This window comes from Hypanus sabinus, chromosome 1 (genome assembly GCF_030144855.1).
Source record: "Hypanus sabinus isolate sHypSab1 chromosome 1, sHypSab1.hap1, whole genome shotgun sequence".
NCBI classification, from domain to species: Eukaryota; Metazoa; Chordata; class Chondrichthyes; order Myliobatiformes; family Dasyatidae; genus Hypanus; species Hypanus sabinus.
In genome coordinates, this window is record NC_082706.1 from 187,333,336 (window position 1) to 187,353,959 (window position 20,624).

Here is a 20,624-nt window from a genome sequence, read left to right on the forward strand (position 1 = left end):
GAAGGGCTAATCTGGCTGTGGGGCTGCCCAATTTTGGTTCTAAGCAATCAGCTAGATGACCACCAGATCTAAAGATATTATTGTAATATAAGGTATATTATTGAGGCTTTCATTTTTCCAGATGCGTTTTCTTAGTTGGATCTTTCTGAGTTTAAGAGCAGAGTTTGCTTATATTCCTCATTCTTCAAGTTACCTCCACCTAAACAATCTCTAAAAAGGAGGCAAAAAAAAATTTCCATGAAGACACTAATTAAGCAGACATTCAGCTTTTGTTCTGGGATGTTGCCCAGCAAAGAAAAATTGGGGCTCACGAGTCAAAAGCAGCAAGTTCTCAGATTCAGATTTTGAACATGTTATGTGGTGACATCTAGTGGTGATATGTATTAAAACAACTTGTAAAAATACAACACACATAAAATGCTGAAGGAACTCAGCAGGCCAGGCGGCATCGAGGAAAAGAGTACAGTCGACATTTCCGGCGGAAAACTTTTTCCGTACTCTTTTCCTGGATGCTGTCTGGCCTGCTGAGTTCCTCCAGCATTTTGTGTGTGTGTTGCTCATATTTCCAGTGTCTGCAGATTTTCTCTTGTCTCCAAAAGCACAAGTTTCGAAATGACAAACACAAGAGATTCTGCAGATGCTGGAAGTGATGCAGCCACTGAGAATTCTCTCCTTGCTACCTCTATAGAAATTGAGTCTTCTCAAGCTCCTCATGAAATATAGCCGTTGTCATGTCTTCTTTTTCGCTGCATTGATATGTTGGGTCCAGGTTAGATACTTAAAGACATTGACCCTCAGGAATTTGAAATTACTCACTCTTTTCACTTCTGATCCTTCAATGAGGACTGGTGTGTGTTCCCTCATCTTACCTTTTCTGAAGTCCACAATTGCTGGAATGAAGGGCCAGAAAGACCTATTCCATGATGTATTGCTAAATAACTGTGGTGAACTACATATACCTGTCTGGACACACCCCCCCCCCCCCCCCCACTGACTGCTCCTGTGGCTCCTCCCACTGACCGTGGCTCCTCCCACAGACCCCGGTATAAAGGTGATTGAGGCCTGAGCCCTGCCCTCAGTCTCCAGGATGTAGCATGTGGTCAATTGTTGCTTGTTCTTTCTTCCAGTCAATAAAAGCCGATATCTCGCCTCACATTTCAGAGAGTTATTGATGGTGCATCAATAACACCTGGTGGAAATCCACACGGTCATGGGGAGAACATATAAACTCCTTACAGACAGCACTAGAATTGAACTCCGTACTCCAGGACAGCCCAAGTGCCCTATTGCTTGTCTTTGACAGGGAAATGTTCTCAGAGGGCAGATGCAGAGCAAAAAGCTGCAGTGCTTATGCTAGGGATTGTGCCTAAAAACCTCCACCAAGTCAGAGTTGGTGCAGGAAAAGTAACTTCATTCATTTGTTTTAAGAACATAAGCAGTTGAATTTTAGGTTCAATTAACCTTTGCAATTACATGTGTTTCATTAAATAACTTCTTATTGTTTAAGTACAATGGATACATTGTGTGCCATAATATTTGTAGAATGTTCAAAAATCAGTTTAAAATGTTCATCTTTTTAACTTACTGATGCTGAATATTGTTTTAAATTAATTTATTGGTTTTTATTAATATCTTATATTTTTTAATTATTTAAATAAATTTCAACTCTTTATATCACAGTCTCTGAAAAGTACTGAGGGTCAGAAAGCCATCAGGGCAACACCAGGACAGGGCTTGATAAATTACGCCATTCACTCTGCCTGGCCAAAGGGCTGCAGCAATGAAGTTATCGGGATTTAATATCAATGTCACAAACAAGAGAAAATCTGCATATGCTGGAAGTCAAAGTAATACACACAAGATGCAGGAGGAACTCAGCAGGCCAGGCAGCATCTGTGGAAAAGAGTGAACAGTCAATGTTTTGGGTCAAAGCCCTTCATCGGGACATTTTGTATTTAATATCTACGTGGCAGCGGAAGTTAAGTACTGTCACAGGTATCATGTGAAAGGTGAATGTGAGACACAGTTCAAGCCCAGAGCAATCTTGCCCAATATTTGAGCTTTGCATGATTAGAAGAAGGGACAGAGGTCCAGTGACTGTAAATTCTAAATTAGAACACTATTGGTTACTTTTCGGCAAGTGAAGATATTGGAATACAAAATAAGTTTCTTTTCCAGATTATCCCCATGATTATTCTGGTTATCCAAGCAGAGAGAGCACCTTCCCCTACCCACCTTAACAAACTTTTTTTAATCTCTTTTCTAGTTCTGACTAAGGGTCTTCCAGCTAAAATGTTAAGCTCTCTTCTTCTTCCCATGGATGTCACCAGGCCTTCTGTGTGCTTCTGACATTTACTATTTTGGTTTTGGACTTACAGTGTCTGCAATTTTTTACTTTTATTTTCATGGACTTAATTTTCTGTGGCCTGAGATTCCAGCACATAAACATCAAAGCTTGGGCTTTGCTGTTAATTATAATTATTATATATTGTCACTTAAATGGTAAGCATGGAGAGCATTCTGACAGGCTGCATCACTGTCTGGTATGGAGGGGCTACTGCACAGGACCGAAAGAAGCTGCAGAGGGTTGTAAATCTAGACCGCTCCATCTTGGGTACTAGCCTACAAAGTACCCAGGACATCCTTAGGGAGCGGTGTTTCAGAAAGGCAGCGTCCAGAGTAACACACACAAAACCCTGAAGGAACTTGGCAGGTCAGGATGCATCGATCGGAATGAATAAGCAGACAAAGTTTTGGGCCAAGACCCTTCTTCAGGACTGGATAGGAAGGGGGAAGATATCAGAATAAAGAGATGTGCAGAGGAGAGGGAGGGCTAGCTAGAAGGTGATAGGTGAAGCCAGGTGAGTGGGTAGTTAAGAGTGAGAAGGCAATGCAATGAGGAACTGACTGACCTTCCGAGGGTAAGAGACTATTCCAATCATTTGAAGTACAAATAATTCCTGAGTTTCACAAAAAAAGGCTAGTGTGGTATCTTATCAATGTGTTTAGAAAATCCAGATACATTAAACCCACACCTTCCACTTGTTCATCTTTATAGAACTAGATTTGTCAGATTAGATTTTTCATTCATAAAACCATTTTGATGCAGTATAATCATATTAAGAGTTTCAAATATCTTGTTCCTAAGTGCTTAATGATGGATTCCAACATGTCATTGGCAAAAGTACATAATTCGCTAATCTTTCTCTCCTTCCTCCCCTAAACTGTGATATTGAACTTATTGATTCCATTCTAGAATCCAGGAGATTCTGGAAGATCTTCACTAATGTCTGTACAAAAGGGATTATGACTCTCAGGCATTCACAAGTCAAAACATTTAAATGTTTAAATTCTTATGCTTTTTGCCTGTTTTGCTTCCAAAGTTCTGCCATTTCTATATCTGTAGGCACTTGAAATGAATTTAACAGCTCTGTCAGATGACCCTGTTCTGAATGATCAATCAGTTATTCTTTCTCTGTTATCAGTCAGTAAATAGCCATCATCTACATATCAGTTTCTGATTAGAAGGAACAAAACTCCAGAAAGGCCTATTATTGATTTTGTTACAGAGTGGTACAAAAGATCGTTGCAAAGTTGATACTAACACCAAATTTAGGATACAAGACAATTTTAGACATGTGTTTGGTGTTTGTTCAGGAAAATAAAATGCTTTCGACCAATAAGATAGGCGCAGGATTAGGCCATTTGGCCCATCAGTCGGCTCTGTCTGTTCATCATGGCTGATGCATTTTCTCTCTCAACCCCATTCTCCAGCCTTCTCCCCATGACCCTTCATGCCCTGACTAACCAAGAACTCATCAGCTTCCGCCTTAAATATATGCACTGACCTGGCCTCCACAGCTGTATGTAGCAACAAATTCTACAGATTCACCACCTCTGACTAAATAAATTCCTCCTCATCTCCATTCTAAGTACACATCTCTCTATTCTGAGTCTTTGCCCTCTGGCCTTATACGCCCTCATTATAGGAAACATTCTCTCCAAATCCACTTGATCTAGGCCTTTCAATATTCAATAGGCTTCGAGAGTGTCCCCTCATTCTTCTAAATTCCAGCGAGTACAGGGCTACAGCCATCAAACACTCCTCATACGATAAACCTTTCATTCCCAGGATTGTACTCGTGAACCTCCTCTGAACCCTCTGCAAAGTCAGCACATCTTAGCTAAGAGGCCCAAAAAGTGTTCATAATACTACAATTGCTCACAACTCCTCAGCTTTGCATCCTTGTTTTTGTACTCCAGTCTTCTTGAAATGATTGCTTCATCACCAACTCAACCTGCAAACTAACCATTAGGGAATCCTGCACGGGGACTCCCCAGTCCTTTTGTACCTCAGACTCAGATTTTTGAATTTTCAGCCTGTTTCGAAACTCTTCTACACTTCTGTTCCTTGTACCAGAGTCCATGAACAGACACTTCCTGAGACTGTATTCCATCTACCACTTCTTTGCCCATTCTGCTATTGATCACCTGCACAAAAGACGGAACTGAAAGGTTGTTTTCAATTGTGACGTTGATCTTGGAAAAGATTGAGTGTGACAGGAGGTAAGGATGAGAACATTTCCCTGACCTTATTTGAACTGAAGCCACAAAGCTTTGTATATTGTGATGCTGTAAACTGTAGTCACCCTCATCTTGCCATATCTCACTGTGGATCAATTATGCTCATTATATCTTGCTGGGGATCCTAATAGAGAAATCTATGATGTTAGCTAATCGATGTCACTTATCTTGGACTTCTCATTCATCAGTCCAAAGGAAAACGCTTCCCATTTCAGCAGCAGTTTATAGATATTGTTTAGACATTGGACCATCACCAGGGCGGATAGCCTTAGTTATAACAGGCATTACAAAGAGGGTGAAGAATACTTATAGGATTGAATGATTTTGATCATTCCATTGGGACCCAATTTCTTCTTTTTATCTGCTTTTAATTTTAAAGCAACACACTTAAAATGCTGGAGGAACTCAGCAGGTCAGGCAGCATCTATGGAAAAGAGCAAACAGTCAACAGTTCAGGCCAAGTCCCTTTTTTTGGGACTGAAAGGGAAAGGACGAGATGCCCAAATTAAAAGGTGAGGGGAAGAAGGCTAGCTGGGAGGTGAAGCTAGGTGATTGGGAAAGGTCAAGGGCTGGAGAAGAAAGAATCTGATAGGAGAGGAGAGTAGACAATAGGAAAAAGGAAAGGGGGCAGGGGGAAGTAATAGGCAGCTGAGAAGTAAAAAGTCAGAGTGGGTAGTAAAGGGGGAGGGGAATCTTTGTTCATCGGAAGGAGAAATCGATTTTCAGTTCTGGATTACACTTTAACACTAATATCCTGAAGAGCCACACTCAACATTTTAAAAACCTTTTCCAAACCTTCTGAATGGTCCATGAATTCATGAACATTACCTCATAGTTTATCTTTTTGCACTATTTATTTATTTTGTAACTTACAGTAATTTTCATGTCTTGCACTGTACTCCCATCACAAAACAACACATTTAACTGTTTTCTCTACAGCACATATATACTTAGCCAGATACAAAATTCTGGCATTTTTCACCTGAAAGGTCATATACAACCACCATGTGACAGACTAATCACTTAGCTGATATATGCAGCTGTAGTTTTGAAAAATCCTCTGTGTCCTTTGGCAGGATGCAATGGTGAGTGAATGCAACAGTCTCATACAGAACAACAATCTCACACTGAACAGCAATCTCATGCTGAACAAGGGACTCGTGCCCTGAAATGTATTTTCGTTTGCTCCCTGCAGACTTTTGCATTGTAGAATTCTGTTTTGATTTTGACACTTTCCTTTAATTATGAGCATCTCTTTAAATTTCAACCCTGATTTTCTGTTCACTTCATGTTTAAAACTGTGAGAAGAAAGAATCTGCATTTTTAATATAAGTACACAAAGCATGACAGCACACAGCAGGTCAGGCAGCATCTGTGGAGGGAAATGGACAGTCGATGTTTCAGATTGAGACAACTCATCTTAAAGGATCTCAGCCTGAAGCACAGATTGTATATTTCCCTCCATAGATGCTGTCTGGGTTGCCCCATCACTTTGTTGCTCTCTATTCCAGCCTCTGCAGTCTCTCCTGCCTGAACTTTTAACTTTGATTCCTTTAAATTGCTGTTAAGGTCAGGATGCACTCCTCTAGGAATGTGGGCCCTGACAAAAAGCATTTCAGAGAGCGATTATGAGTCAGTACATTGCTGTGACTCCAGAATCACATACACAAGGTCAAACGGGGATGGGAAATTTTGTTTCCTTGAGATATTGTTAATTTGCTTTTGATTTGCAAATGGGAAAAAAAATGCTAAGTTTGTAATGCTAGTAATTAATACTAAAGGATATTTTATATGACCGGAATGGACTAAAAGATCTCAGTAAAACATTTTAATTAGTTTACCATGTATTTGAAACATCCAACTGAGATTTCACCTTTTGTCAGTTTTTGAAGACTTGCATTAATAGAAATGAATAAATTGATTCTTGGACTAAGTTTATATTATGCAGTTAAGGATTGATCATATTATCTGATGTCCATTTACTTTCTATTTATAAAAATGAAATAGATCTTTTTCTACTTATGTTTTAATTGATTAACAATTTAGAACATAATGTCCTTTATCTTGACTGTCAAAATGCTTCCCGCTGATGAAACATCATCAGTGCATAACAAATAATAAGGGTACATACCAAAATGCCAACAGCGCGATCCGCCCTCTTCTGATTTTTTCAGCCAGGATTCATTCCAGGAGTTGCCAAAGTCAATCAGCAGGACCAGTTGTGTTAGGATGAAACAAAAAGCACCAGCTGAACCAATTCCAAATGACACTAAATGGGGAATAATATTTAATCTTTTTTAAAATAAACTGCAAATGCTGTATACTAATCCACATCATCCTCAAGTTTTACTTTTATGTAAAATGACCACATAAATGAAGGTCTCATCAACTATGACCTGCCACAAGATTCTTTCTGTCTGGTATTTCTGTGAATCCATGGGCATCTCTTTAGGCTAAAACTGAGTATCATTTCTTGCCATTACCTGTCATAGTCTCCTATTACCACATTATTCCACAGTAATGTATATTGTAATGGTGCAATATGCATCAATCTAGAATAATCTTTCTGACATTTAATGGAACATCACACTTATTTATCCCGAAGCAACAGGATTTATTCTCAACATTCTAAGTTATTCTATCAAACCCGGATGTGGAGGCGGAGTTAAGATGGCGCTAAATGGCGACTCCTTTGCTTGCATCTTCTCAAACAGCTCTATTTCCAACTTTAATATCCTTACTTTCCCCTTTCAGGGTTCTTTTGAAGACCCTGGCCTGGAGTTAAACACGGACTTCGGTTCTTTGCAGAAATGGGACCCGTTTTCAGGGTTTCAGGACTGGCCATTATCCGAAATGCCGGTTCGGCCTGAGAGTCCCACTGGTATTTGGAAGCTGAAGATCTCTGGTCTCTGGAGACAGGTGGATCGAGGGTCAGTGTCCTGGCAGGAGACTCGTGTGTTGTCGGGGGGAGGGCAGAAAATCTTTCGCTGTGGGCTTGAAGACCCGAGATCTTTGCGACCTTCGGGCACAAAGCTCGTAAGAGTGTGACGAAACGGACTTTTAACATCGTAAACCAGCGAGTTGTTGTTATGCCCCCCCACTCACTGTGAAAATGGGAGACGCTTCCCTCTCCTTATTAGTGAGAGAGAGAGAGCCTGTGGTTTGTTGAATGCTGGATGAAATGCGAACCCTTTGAGGTAACTGCGAGTCTGTGTCTTTGCTATTGCCTAGCTCACGCTTGTGCTCGGTGGTAGTGCTGATACTTGCTTTTATTTTGCTAGTGGGGGAGGGGGGATTGCTGCTCGCATGTTTAACTGTCGGTCATTCTTTGGGGCACTCCTCTGTTTTCCTGTATGGTTGTGAAGGAAAAGCATTTCGGGCTGTATATTGTATACATTTCTCTGACATTAAATTGGACCCTTGAACCTTTGAAATGTCCCATCATGATTCTGGTTGCTGCACTTGGCTTTTAAATTGATAAGAGTCCTGCAGCATGGAAAAAGGCCATTCATCCCACCATATCTATACTAACCAATGGAGTTTTTCTTCTCAGTCACTGCAAGATCTGGAGGGTAGTTGCGACGTAATTTACCATCAACCCAACCTGCAAGTCAACCCTTAGGGAATCCTGCATGAGGACTCCCAATCCCTTTGCATGTCTGATTTCTGAATTTTAACCATGTTTAGAAAATAGTCTATATTCATTCTACCAAAGTACATGACCATACACTTTCTGACACTGTATTCCTTCTGTTACTCCTTTGCCCGTTCTCCTAATCCATCTATTTCCTTCTGCAGACGCCCTGCTTCCTCAACACTAACTGCTCCTCCACCTATCTTAATATCGCCCACAAACTTGGCCACAAAGCCATCAATTCCATCATCCAAATCAGTGACATATAATGCGAAAAGGCGTGGTCACAACACCAGCCCCCGTGGAACACCACTAGTCACTGGTGGCTAAAAGAAAAGGCCTGTTTTATTCCCACTTTTTGCCTCTTGCCAGTCAGCAAATCGTCTGTCGATGCTGGTATCCTTCCTGAAATACTATGGGTTCTGATTTTGTGTAGCAGCTTCATGTGTGGCACCTTGTCAAAGGTTTTCTGAAAATCAAAGTTAACAACATCTACTGTGTATAAGATGATGAGAGGCATTGATCGTGTGGATAGTCAGAGGCTTTTTCCCAGGGCTGAAATGGCTAGCACGAGAGGGCAAAGTTTTAAGGTGCTGGTACAGAGGAGATGTAAGGGGTAAGTTTTTTACTTAGAGAGTGTTGAGTGTGTGGAATGGGCTGCCGGCAACAGTGGTGGAGGTGGATATGATAGGGTCTTTTAAGAGACTTTTAGATAGGTACTTGAGCTTAGTAAAATTGAGGGCTATAGGTAAGCCTAGTAATTTCTAAGGTAAGGACATATTCAGCACAAATTTGTGGGCCAAAGGGCCTGAATTGTGCTGTAGGTTTTCTATGTTTCTATGCTACTGGCTCTCCTCTGTCTATCCTGCCTGTTATTTCCTCAAATAATTCTAACAGTTTTGTCGGGCAAGATTTCTCCTTAAGGAAACTATTCTGACACTGGTCTGACTTTTATATGACAGTAAACTCGACTTTTAGACTCAAGATTAGAATCTGGGTATTAATGTTTTGAAGAAGCAGGCACATTGAAATACGGATAGCACATGTACAAAAAAAACAAGTTACAGCAAAAGCTACAAATCTAAAATCACCTTTGGTAGTCAGAATGGTCAGTTCCCTTTACAATTTTGCCATAAATCACACACAGCACAAAAATAATATTAAAACAATAATATTAATAGATAATAAAAATATTTCAAAGGTGTACAAGTTGTCATAAAGTACATATAGAACATACAGTTAAATAAACAACAGTATAATGCTACTGGTGCTGCCATTAATAATGTGCACTGGGTGACAGCAGGATATTCAGAAGTCTCACAGCCTAACAGTTCTTGTTCTTATACTGTGGTACTTTCTGACTAATGGTTGGAGGTCAACAAGATTGTAGGACAAACAGGAGAGGTCTTTCACAATGTTGAGGGCTCGGCAGATGCAGTATTTCTGCTGTATGTGGGGGAGTGGGATTGAGACGTCGATGATTCTCTCTGCACTCCTCACAATACGTTGCAGGGTCTTGCGGCAGATGCCTTGTAGTTCCCATATCAGATAGTAATACAGCTGCTGTCGATGCTGCTCCAGTAGGATGTGGTTAGAATGGGGGTGAGGAGCCTCACACATCTCAGTTTCCTCAGGAAGTGGAGGTGCTGCTGTGCTTTCTTGACTAAAGAGGCGGTATTGGGGGACCATGTGGTATCATCTGTGATGTCCACTCCAAGAAACTTGGTGCTCCTGATACTCTCCATGGAGGAGCTGTTGATGTACAGTTGGTACTGGTCAGCCTGCAACTTCCTGAAGCTCACGATCATCTCGTTAGTCTTGTCTACGCTGAGAATCAAGTTGCTGTGCTTGAACCAGTCCACAAGCCTCTCTGTATCATCACTGTTGCTGATCAGGCCAAACCACTGTTATGTCATCAGCAAACGTAACGATGTGGTTAGAGCTGGATCTGGTAGTGCAGTTGAGAGTCAGCAACATGAACAGCAGCAGGCTGAGCACACAGCCCAGGGGACACCAGGGCTAACATGACAGAGCTAAAGATGGCCAACATGGACGTCACAAATAATAGACTTAACTATCGAATAGATACACTCCTCCCTCGGAGTGTCAGACACACTGAGCCAATAGGCTGGTCCTGGACTTATTTCCACTTGGTATGATTAACTTATTATTATTTAATTACTTATGGTTTTATAATCGCTATATTTCTTCACTATTCTTGGTTGGTGCGGCTGTAATGAAACCCAATTTCCCTCGGGATCAATAAAGTATGTCTGTCTGTCTGTCTGTTTCCACTTCACCCAATATGACACAATCTCCTGTACAAGACTCTATAAGCTTAACACAGCCTTCGATAGTTCTATGCTTCTTTATATAAATTAAACTTTTCCATTACTTCTGCAAATACTAATTTCCAATTAGCAACATTTTTTTTGCCTTTCACTGAATTCAACTCAATGTTGTCCATATCTCTTCGCACAGACATAGGACTGTGGTCCACGGCTGCCAAGACAGTCCTCTTCATTGAGTTAACCATCCCATGGGAGGAAGGAGTGGAGGCTGCCCACGAGCAGAAGAACTGAAGTACTCAGACTGGCAGCTGAGTGTAAGGAAGCTGGTTGAAGAACCATCATCTGCCCTGTGCTGGGGGCTTCGTTGGCACATCGATGTCAAGGTTACTTTGTGATATGGCAGTGACTGGAGTGAGGCTCAGGAGGGCCACCAGAGAGATGGCTGAAGAGGGAGGAAAAGACAGCTGTTGGCTCTGTCAAAGGAGAAAGTACAGAAGATGGGGGACTGACTAACCCCATTGGAAACTGCAGGGGGTGGCAGGGAGATGTTCCTGCCACTGCTCCACCACAAGGAGATGAATCCGGGGCTAAGGGAGTGAAAAATCAATGAGTAGTGATCCCCAGCTGATGACCTGCAGCTGACCTAAGGGCACTGTTGGAATTGCAGTAGGCAGCAATGCCCGACAGGAAACAACATATTCCTGTAAATCTCATTGAAACTTCTGGGTATCCAGCGACTGCAGTGAAAGGGCAATTGGAGTCCAGGGAAGACTGGATAGCTTCAGGAAAGTCTGCACTAGGAGTGGCGGTTAGTCACCCAACCCACTATTCTCTTATGGCAGAGACACCTGTCAATGACCACACAGATGATTAAGAGTCGACAACCCAAAGGCCTTTCAAGAGGCAGGATAGAAGATGGGCCCACTATTTTTGCTCTATTATAAACCCTCTCTTTGGCTTTTATGTCAGCTTTGACTTCTTGTTAGCCATGGTTATGTTATCCTGCCTTTAGAATACTTTTTCTTCTGGGATGTATATATCCTGTGCCTTCTGAATTGCTTCCAAAAATTCCAGCAATTACTGCTCTGTCGTCATCCCTGCCAGTGTTCTTTTTCAATCAATCTTGGCCAACTTCTCTTTCATACCTCTGTAATACCCTTTACTCCATTATAGTACTGATACATCTGTCATTAACTTCTTCCCATGTTTCAGAGTGAATTCTATCTTATTATGATCACTTTTCCCTAAGGGTTCTTTTACCTTCAGCTCTCTAATCAATTCTGGTTCGTTGCACAACCCAATCCAGAATTGCTGATCCCCAAGTGGGCTCAAGCACAAACTGCTCTAAAAAGCCCTCTCATGGGCATCCTAGAATATTCCCCCTTGGGATCCCGCGCCAACCTGATTTTCCCAATCTACCTGCATAGTGAAACCCCTCCCCCCCCCATGGCTATTGTAACATTGTCCTTTTGGAATGCATTTACTATCTCCCGTTGTAACTTATAGACCACATCCTTACTACTGTTTGGGAGTCTGTATATACAACTCCCATTAGGGTCTTTTTACCTTTTCAGTTCCTTGGCTCTATCCACAATGATTCAATCCCTTCTGATCTTATGTCACCTCTTTCTAATGATTTGATTTGATTTTTGCCAACAGAACAATGCCACTGCCTCTGCCTTCTTGCCTGTCTTTTCGATACAATGTGTATTCTTGGATGTTAACTTCCCAGCTATAATCTTCTTTCAGCCATGATTCAGTGATGCCCATAAAATCATACATATATAATGTCCTGGTTCATATTTTATTCTTATGCTGTATGTATTTCATTTTGGCAGTTCTGTAAGAGCAGTCTGTTCTGTTTTCAGCTTGTTTGGGTTACTGTTGAAGCCACTTGACAAAGTGATGTTACAAAATGTCCTATAGTGCACTTATAGTGCATATAGTACTTAGTCACGATGGCGCTAAACAGTGACTCCTTTGCTCACATCTTCGGAAACAGCTCTCTTTCCACCCTTAATATCTATTTTTCCCTTTCAGGGTTCTTTTGAAGACCCTGACCTGGAGTTACACACTGACTTCGGTTCTTTGCAGGAATGGGACCCACTCTTGGGGTTTCACAACAGGCCATTACTCGATATACCGAGGACTCTGCCTAAGAGCTACGCTTGCCTTTGGAGGTCTGATATTTTGTTGCTCTGGAGATGGGTGGATCAAAGGTCAGTGTCCCGGCAGGATATTGGTCTGTTGTGGGAGTCGGAAGATCATGGCTGTGTGCCTAAAGACCTGAGATCTTTGAGCACAGAGCACAGAAAAAGTGATGCAACGGACTTTTCACATCGTAAACCAGTGAGTTATTTGTTAAGTCCCCCCTCTCACTGTAAAACAGAGGCACCTCTATCTCCCTTATTAGGGGGAAGGAGAGAGCCTGTGGTGTGTCAAATACCGGGTGAACGAGTAGTCTTCAGGGTACTGCAAGTCTGTGTCTTTGCTGTTGCTTTGATGCATGCTTGAGTGCTCAGTGGTGGGTGCCGATGCTTTTTTGGCTGGTGGGGGATGTGGGGGATCATTGCTCGCTGCCACTTACACACGGGAGGGGGGGAGCTGGGGGGACTTTGGGGTTCTAACATTTAACTGTCATTCATCCATTGGGGTACTCCTCTGTTTTTGTGGATGGTTGCAAAGAGAAAACACTTCAGGATGTATATTGTATACATTTCTCTGACATTAAAAGTACCTTTGAAGCCACTGATCTCCCAGAATCACAGCCCCATTAACCAATTCAATGGTCTGATCCCCAAACACTTTTCCGGGCTTTTGATAAACTTACAGCATTCAAAAATATAAGAGTACTGACCCTGTGATTTCAGTCTCTGAGGCTGACATGAGAGCATCCTTCAGGAGGGTGAACCCACACAAAGCACTTGGCCCAGACTGGGTGTCCGGCCGAGTACCGAAGGCCTGTGCTGATCAACTGGATGGAATGTTCACTTATATCTTTAACCTCTTGCTTCGGCAGTCTGAGTTACCCAAATACTTCAAGCTGGCTTCCATTATACTATTGCCTAAGAAGAGCGTGGTAACCTGCCTCAATAACTATCATCCAGTAGCACTGACATCCACCATGAAGAAATACTTTGAGTGGTTGGTGATGAACTGTATCAACCTCTGCCTAAGGGGTGACTTGGATCCACATCAATTTGTCCTACAGCAGATGCCTTTCCATTGGCTCTTCGCTCAACCCTGGAATATCTGGACAGTGAAGATGCATATAATCTGAATGCTCTTCATTGGCTACAGCTCTGCTTTCAAAACCATCATTCCCTCAAAACTAATCAATAAGCTCCAATAACTTCAATGCCTCCTTATGCAACTAGATCCTTGATTTCCTCACTTGCAGACTCCGGTCAGTTTGGATTGGCAACATCATCTCCTCTACAATTACCATCAATACAGGTGGATCACAAGGCTGTGTGCTTAGCCTGCTGTTCTACTCAGTTCGTGCTTATGACCATGAGGCTAAGCACACCTCTAATACATTATTTTAAGTTTATTGATAATACCACTGCTATCGGCTGAACTAAAGGTGATGATGAATCAGTGTATACGAGGGAGAATGAAAATCTGTCTGGGTGGTGCCACAACAATAACCTCTCACTCAATGTCAACAAAACCAAAGAGCATGTTATTGACTTCAGGAGGAAGAAACTGGAGGTCCATCAGCCAGTCCCCATTTGGGTATAAGAGGTGGAGAGGTCAGCAGCTTTAAATTCCTTAGTGTTATCATTTCAGAGGACCTCTTCTGAGCCAGTATGTAAGCCCCATTACAAAGAAGGTACAGTAGTGCCTCTACTTAGAAGTTTGCAAAGATTTGATATGTCATCTGAAATTTTGATGAACGTCGATAGATGCACGGTGGAGAGAGTCCTGACTGGTTGTATCATAGCATGGTATGGAAAGACAAAAGCCCTTGAACATAAAAGCCTACAAAAAATAGTAGATATGGCCCAGCCCATCAAAGATCTCCTCACCATTGAGCACATCTAGAAGGAGTGCAGTCGCAGGAAAGTAGCATCATCATCGAGGACCCTCACCATCCAAGCCAAGCTCCCTTCTCATCACTGCCATCAAGAAGGAAGTATTGAAACCTCAGGACCTGCACCGCCAGGTTCAGGAACAGTTATTACCCCTCAACCATCAGGCTGTTGAACCAGAGGGGATAACTTCACTCAACATCACTCACTCCAACAGTGAACTGTTTCCACAATTTATAAATTCACTTTCAAACAGTCTTCATCTTACTTATTGCTTACTAATTTGTTGTTGTTATTATTATTATTATTATTATTATTATTATTATTATTATTATTATTTTGTTTACTTTTATTTCTTTTTGTATATGTACAATTTGTTGTCTTTTGCACATTGGCTGTCTGTCGTGTCCTGTGCATTTTTTATTGTTTCTATTGTGTTTCTTTGTACTTACTGTAAATGTCTGCAAGAAAATGAATCTCAGGGTTGCATATGGTGGCATGTATGTACCTTGATAGTAAAATAATCCCTAAGATTTTTTTGATGGGAAAGTTGATGTAAACTGCACCTATCTGCTTGCTATTAATTAGGTTTAGTTTTGCACAAAGTTAATATGACCAGTAATAAAGCTAAAGAATAAAATTGTTGCTAAGTCTCAATAACGTTTATCAGAATCCAGTACTGCAAATGTATCCCTGCCAGATTTTTCTCATGAGACTGAGAGATTGGGATCCAGCCAGCATCAATCATTCTTTATTCAATGCTCATGGTGGTGGCCTTTATTCATCCCTCTTACAACCTCCAGTTCACTTTTGTTTCACAGCTGTAGAAATTGATCATTTTTATTCCTATTACATACTAAAACTTGAACAGAAACATGCTAAATTGTGAACAAAAACATGTGTTCTCATTTTGATCAATTTTTTTTAATTATCTTAACCTCAGCAAATAAAGTATACTGTCTTGTACAGCTGGCACCTATTATCTGTGAAAACATGCCTTATTTCTCAATAGCTGCTTTTGCACAGCATTTTAAATCTTTGCTTCTCTGACTTAGTCCTCACTACCTTTTAAATGGCTCAGCATGGGCTAGATGGGCCAAAGGGTCTGCTTCTGCACTGTACTCTTCTATGACTCTAAGACTTCTTTTGAACAAATAGTCCAACAGCACTCTTGACCTTTTCAACCCTCCTACATTTCTTCACCTATCACTGATTGTCATGTCACCTTCTTCCCAACAACATAAACAAAAATACAATTGAAAATTAATGACACAATTCAAATTCATGTATTCCATCAAGGCATTACGTAGGACACAGCTCTCAGAACAGCCAGGAGAAACTTCAGCAAGAGGGCAAAGACTGCCAATACACAAAAAATTCAAGAACATCTGTCCGTGGCCAGTGGCACCGGAACCAATCATCATAAAGAGCTTGGAACGGCAAGTAATACCAAAAACTCCATTCGTGCTACACTAGACAGTCACCAATGTGCTTACAGACAGAATCACCGCACGAAAGCTACAACAGCATTTGTCACGCACCTCGTCCTGACACATCTAGAAAACCAGGACACTTACTTCAGAATGCTCTTTCTGGATTTCAGTTCGGCAGTCAACACAATTGTCCCACAGACCTTGGTGAACAAACTCCTAGTCCTCGGTCTACTGGGTAATTGAATGTTGGATTTCTTAATCAACAGACCTTAGATAGTCAGGATGCACAAATGATCCTCCCTCCCCATCATACTCAACACAGGTACTCCTGCCCCCAGGGCTGTGAGATAAGCCTGTCGCTGTACACTATGCTCAACTGCACGGCCAAATACTGAAGCAATCACATTGTCAGGTTCGCCGGTGACACAACAGTGGTGGGGCTCACCACCGCCAACGATGAGATGGCCTACGAAAAGGAGGTGGTGGAGCTTGAGGTCTGGAGCCAGGCAGATAACGTCTTCCTCATTGTCAACTCAACAAAGGAGAGAGTTAACAACTTCAGAAGAAGTCACACTATGCACACCCCTCATTACATCAGCAGCAGAGCAGTTTCAAACTCCTGCAGTGCACATCTCGCACAAACACTCATGGTACGAGACAAAATGGAAGGTGAACAAACAGCTTCAGGCTGAGTTCCTAAAATCACCTGGTGGAGGTGAGCAGTAACTCCATGCTTGAGAGTATGGATGCAATGAAGAAGAACATTAGAAAAATGAGGGGAAAGCTCATTGAAACCCATTGAAACTTGAAAGGACGAGACAGAGTGGATGTGGAAAAGAAGTTTCCTGTTATGAGGGAATCTAGGACCAGAGGGCACAGTCTCAGAATAGAATAGGACCTCCCATTGGAACAAAGATGAGGAGGTTTTTCTTTAGCCAGAGGGTGGTGAATCTGTTGAATTCATTGCCTCAGACAGCTATGGAGTTAAAGTTATTGGGTATATTTAAAGCAGAAGTTGATTGGTTCTTGATTAGTAAGGGCTTTAAAGGTTACAGGGAGAAGGCAAGAAAGTGGTGTCGAGAAGAATGATGAATTAGCAGTGATGTAATGGCAGAGCAGACTCAATAAACTGAATGGCCTAATTCTGATCCTATGTCTTACGGTATTATGGTCCGATGGTCAATGGCAAACATGGAAAAGTGCAGCAGCAACGTGACAACTTTCTGACCGACTTTTCCATATTTCCCATTGCACCAACCATTTAGATTTCGGCACTACACAACCATCTGTAGCCTACCCCATTACAATCTTCCTCTACATCTGAGGCACAACCAAATTGCAATGTCACCCTGCAGTTTACAGCCAACTTCTCTCCTATAGCCAATCTCCTCTGAGCACACAAACACTGTATTGGAAAGCTGCAGATTCCTCCCATAACCTGTCCTCTAATATGAGAACAGAGGTAGAGGAGTTTGTCGCTTTGTATTTCAAACCTCCACTGCCATTTATGATCATGGCTATTCCACCCCATGCTTCATCTTGTCTCCTATGCCAGTTCCACATTTCCCTCTATTCTCTGATCTTTCAAACATGTATCTACCTCCTTGTTTTCCAGAGTCAAACTGTGAGATAAAGTCATGATGTCTCCATCTTGACTTCGCTCTTATCATCTTTCCACTACTAGGTTGAATCCTCAATCCTGGGCAACAGAAATAACACACAAAAATGAAGAGGGGAATGGTGAGAGACGAAGAAGTGCTTGCACTTACCATCTTCGCCTAGATGTCCAGAGCAGATTGAGGGCTGAGAGAAAAGTGGGATGAGAGAGGAATTATATCGTGATATTTCACTGTCAACCTTTTCAACATCACTATAAGAAGAGGCTTAGTGCTGCTTGTTCCCAAAATGGCCACCACTATCTCCTCCTTGAGGGCTAAAAGTCCATTCATTGCTTCTGCCTGCTGTTATGCACCAGCATTCATTATGTGCCAGGTTGTATGACCATGATTATTCTTGGCAAATTTTCTACAGAAGTGGTTTCCCATTGCCTTCTTCTGGGCAGTGCCTTTACAAGACAAGTGACCCCAGGTTATATTAATACTCTTCAGAAACTGTCTGCCTCGTGTCAGTGGTTGCATAACCAGGACAAGTGATATCCACCAGCTGCTTATACAATCATCCACCACCACCTACTTCCATGGCTTCACATGACCCAGACTGAGGCAGGGAGGGGATGGGGAGGGGGTGGCTAAGCAGGAGCTACACCTTGCCCAAGAGTGACCTCCAGACTAGCGGAGGGAAGGAGCGCCTTACTCTTCCTTTGGTAGAGACATAACTCCACCCAGCCACCCAGCAGCACTCTAACCCGGGAAGAAAGCAAGATGTGTTCCACGGAAAAGCACAGAATATCTTTGGGTACTGTGACTTGTCCTGGGAGAATAACTTCTAGTGAGGATAAGCCATCAGTTATGGCTATGCTTGCAATAGAACTAAATCCATGTATGAGAAATAATGAATTGTGCAGTTGAGGTGAGAACTGACTGACAAAATATTTTTTGAAAGACAGTTGACATGATTGTAATGAATTGAGGGATGATGTAATTGGTATACCATGAACATGGTAACTGTAGCAAATTAGGAAAGGCTGTATCTCTTCCTACATTGCTCTGCAATTGAGCAGTACTTCCAGAACTGGCATTTGCCAGCCTTACATCTTATCAAGGAGTGAATATTCTTGGACTTCGTGTCTCATTACCAACAAGATAAGTATCCTCCTTGTCCTGCACCAAAGCTCTCACTGCATTACCTGAAAATCCTAATGAATTCTGTCTCACCATTCAGTCACTGCTCAAGGTATCACAGTTCTAGTTCAACTTTGGACATAAAACTCCAAACAGTTGCTGCAATCATGAAGTATGTCTTTTGTAAGAACAGGACAATTTACCACTCACAGGTTGATAGGGTGATTAAGAAGGTATATGACGTGTTCCCCTTCATTAGTCAAGAAATTGAGTTCAAAAGCCATTAGGTGATGTTGCAACTCTAAACCCCCAGTTAGACCTCACTTGTGTTCAGTTTTGGTCACCTCATTATAGGAAGGATTTAGAAGCTTTAGAGAGGGTGCAGAGGAGGTTTGCCAGGATGCTGTCTGGATTAGACAGCATGTCATATGAAAGTAGGCTGAGAAAGCTAAGGCAATTCTCTTTGGAGCAAAGGAGATGATAGTTGACTTGATAGAGGTGTAAACGACGGTAAGGGGCATAGATCGAGTGCATAGCCAGAGATGTCTTCTCAGGATAGAAATGGTTAATATGAGTGTGTGTGGAGGGGGGGGGGAGGTATTGCTTTAAGGTGTTTGGAGGAAAGTATAGAGGGGATGCAGAGGTAGCTTCATTTTTACAGTGGGTGTGTGGAACACATTGCCTGGTGTAGTGGTAGAGGCAGATACATTAAGGACATTTAACCAACTCTTAGATAGGCACATGGATGATAAAAATATGAAGGGCTATGTGAGAGAGAAGGGTTGGATTGATCTCAGAGTAGGTTAAAGGGGGTAATAAAACAGATGAAAATATTCATTAGTTCAGACAGCCTTTTGGTCAGAGGAGCACGTTAGTTCTGGTTTGTCAAAATGAATGGGTTTTTTTTCCAGAAAAATAACCATTTTGGTGTATTTTTCATGCAATCTGATCAATAATTTTGAAAGTAAGCAAATGTTTTGGTTCTTGGGTTGAGATTACAATACTTTAACAGCATCTGGAATTTGTAGATGTAGGAAGGTTGGAGGTGTGTGTGGGAGACCATGTAAACCCATAAAAGATCGACTCACTTATTTAAAATATGAGAACAAATGACAAGAAACCACTGAAATACAAACCGTCCACAAAGTGAAAACACTGCTTTGATTTTCCGAAATAGTTGGATCTGATGCATGTCTTACAAAGAGACTTTCACTTCAGTGTCATATCAACTTCCAGTACATAACTTAAAATGCAGATACTATAAACCACTAATTGAATTTACTGTCCTTGCCATAGGCACAAGGGTATTCAATTAAGCATTTAGTGCAAAAGTGCATCAGGAAATGAAAGAAGAATAGGTTATATTTCCTTTTTAATCAATTTTAAATCAACAGATCCATCCAGGACACCAATGACCTAACTCATAAAAGGTTACGAGAATTCGTGTAGGATTCAGAATAACAACACCATTTAAGCAAGGACTAATAATCCTATAATCAGGAATTATTACATTAATATAATATTGCTTTTAGCAAAACTTGGTCCTCTTGCCATTCTATCTTCCCCAGTTCATTGTTTTCAACCCATAAAAAATTTTGGGATGAAATTTTGATTTTATTGCCTGTTCCCTTTGATGATTTATAACATTTAAAATGTATAATAGTTTTGATATGAAGGTCAGCAGCATACGTTGGGAAACTGGAAAGTGGAGTTAACAATAAGGCCATGGTATAGGATTAGATGAACATGGAAATCTGTGCATGGGCTATTGGGTGACGGCTTTGTCAGGCACCTTCACTCTGTCCATAACAAGCAGAATTTCCCAGTGGCCAACCATTTTAATTATAATCCCTATTCCCATTCCGACATGTCGGTCCACTACTACCACAATGATGATAGAGAAGCAA

The 20,624-nt window shown here is 41.6% G+C and overlaps 1 protein-coding gene across 1 annotated transcript in view; it reads right to left on the reverse strand.

Moving 5' to 3' along the window:
- LOC132401314 (serine incorporator 1-like) overlaps positions 1 to 20,624 on the reverse strand; it is an 87,218-nt gene that overhangs the window by 22,778 nt on the left and 43,816 nt on the right. The window contains exon 5 of the mRNA XM_059983448.1: positions 6,716 to 6,853. Coding sequence (XP_059839431.1) covers positions 6,716 to 6,853 — 138 coding nt within the window. The remainder of the gene's footprint in view (positions 1 to 6,715; positions 6,854 to 20,624) is intronic.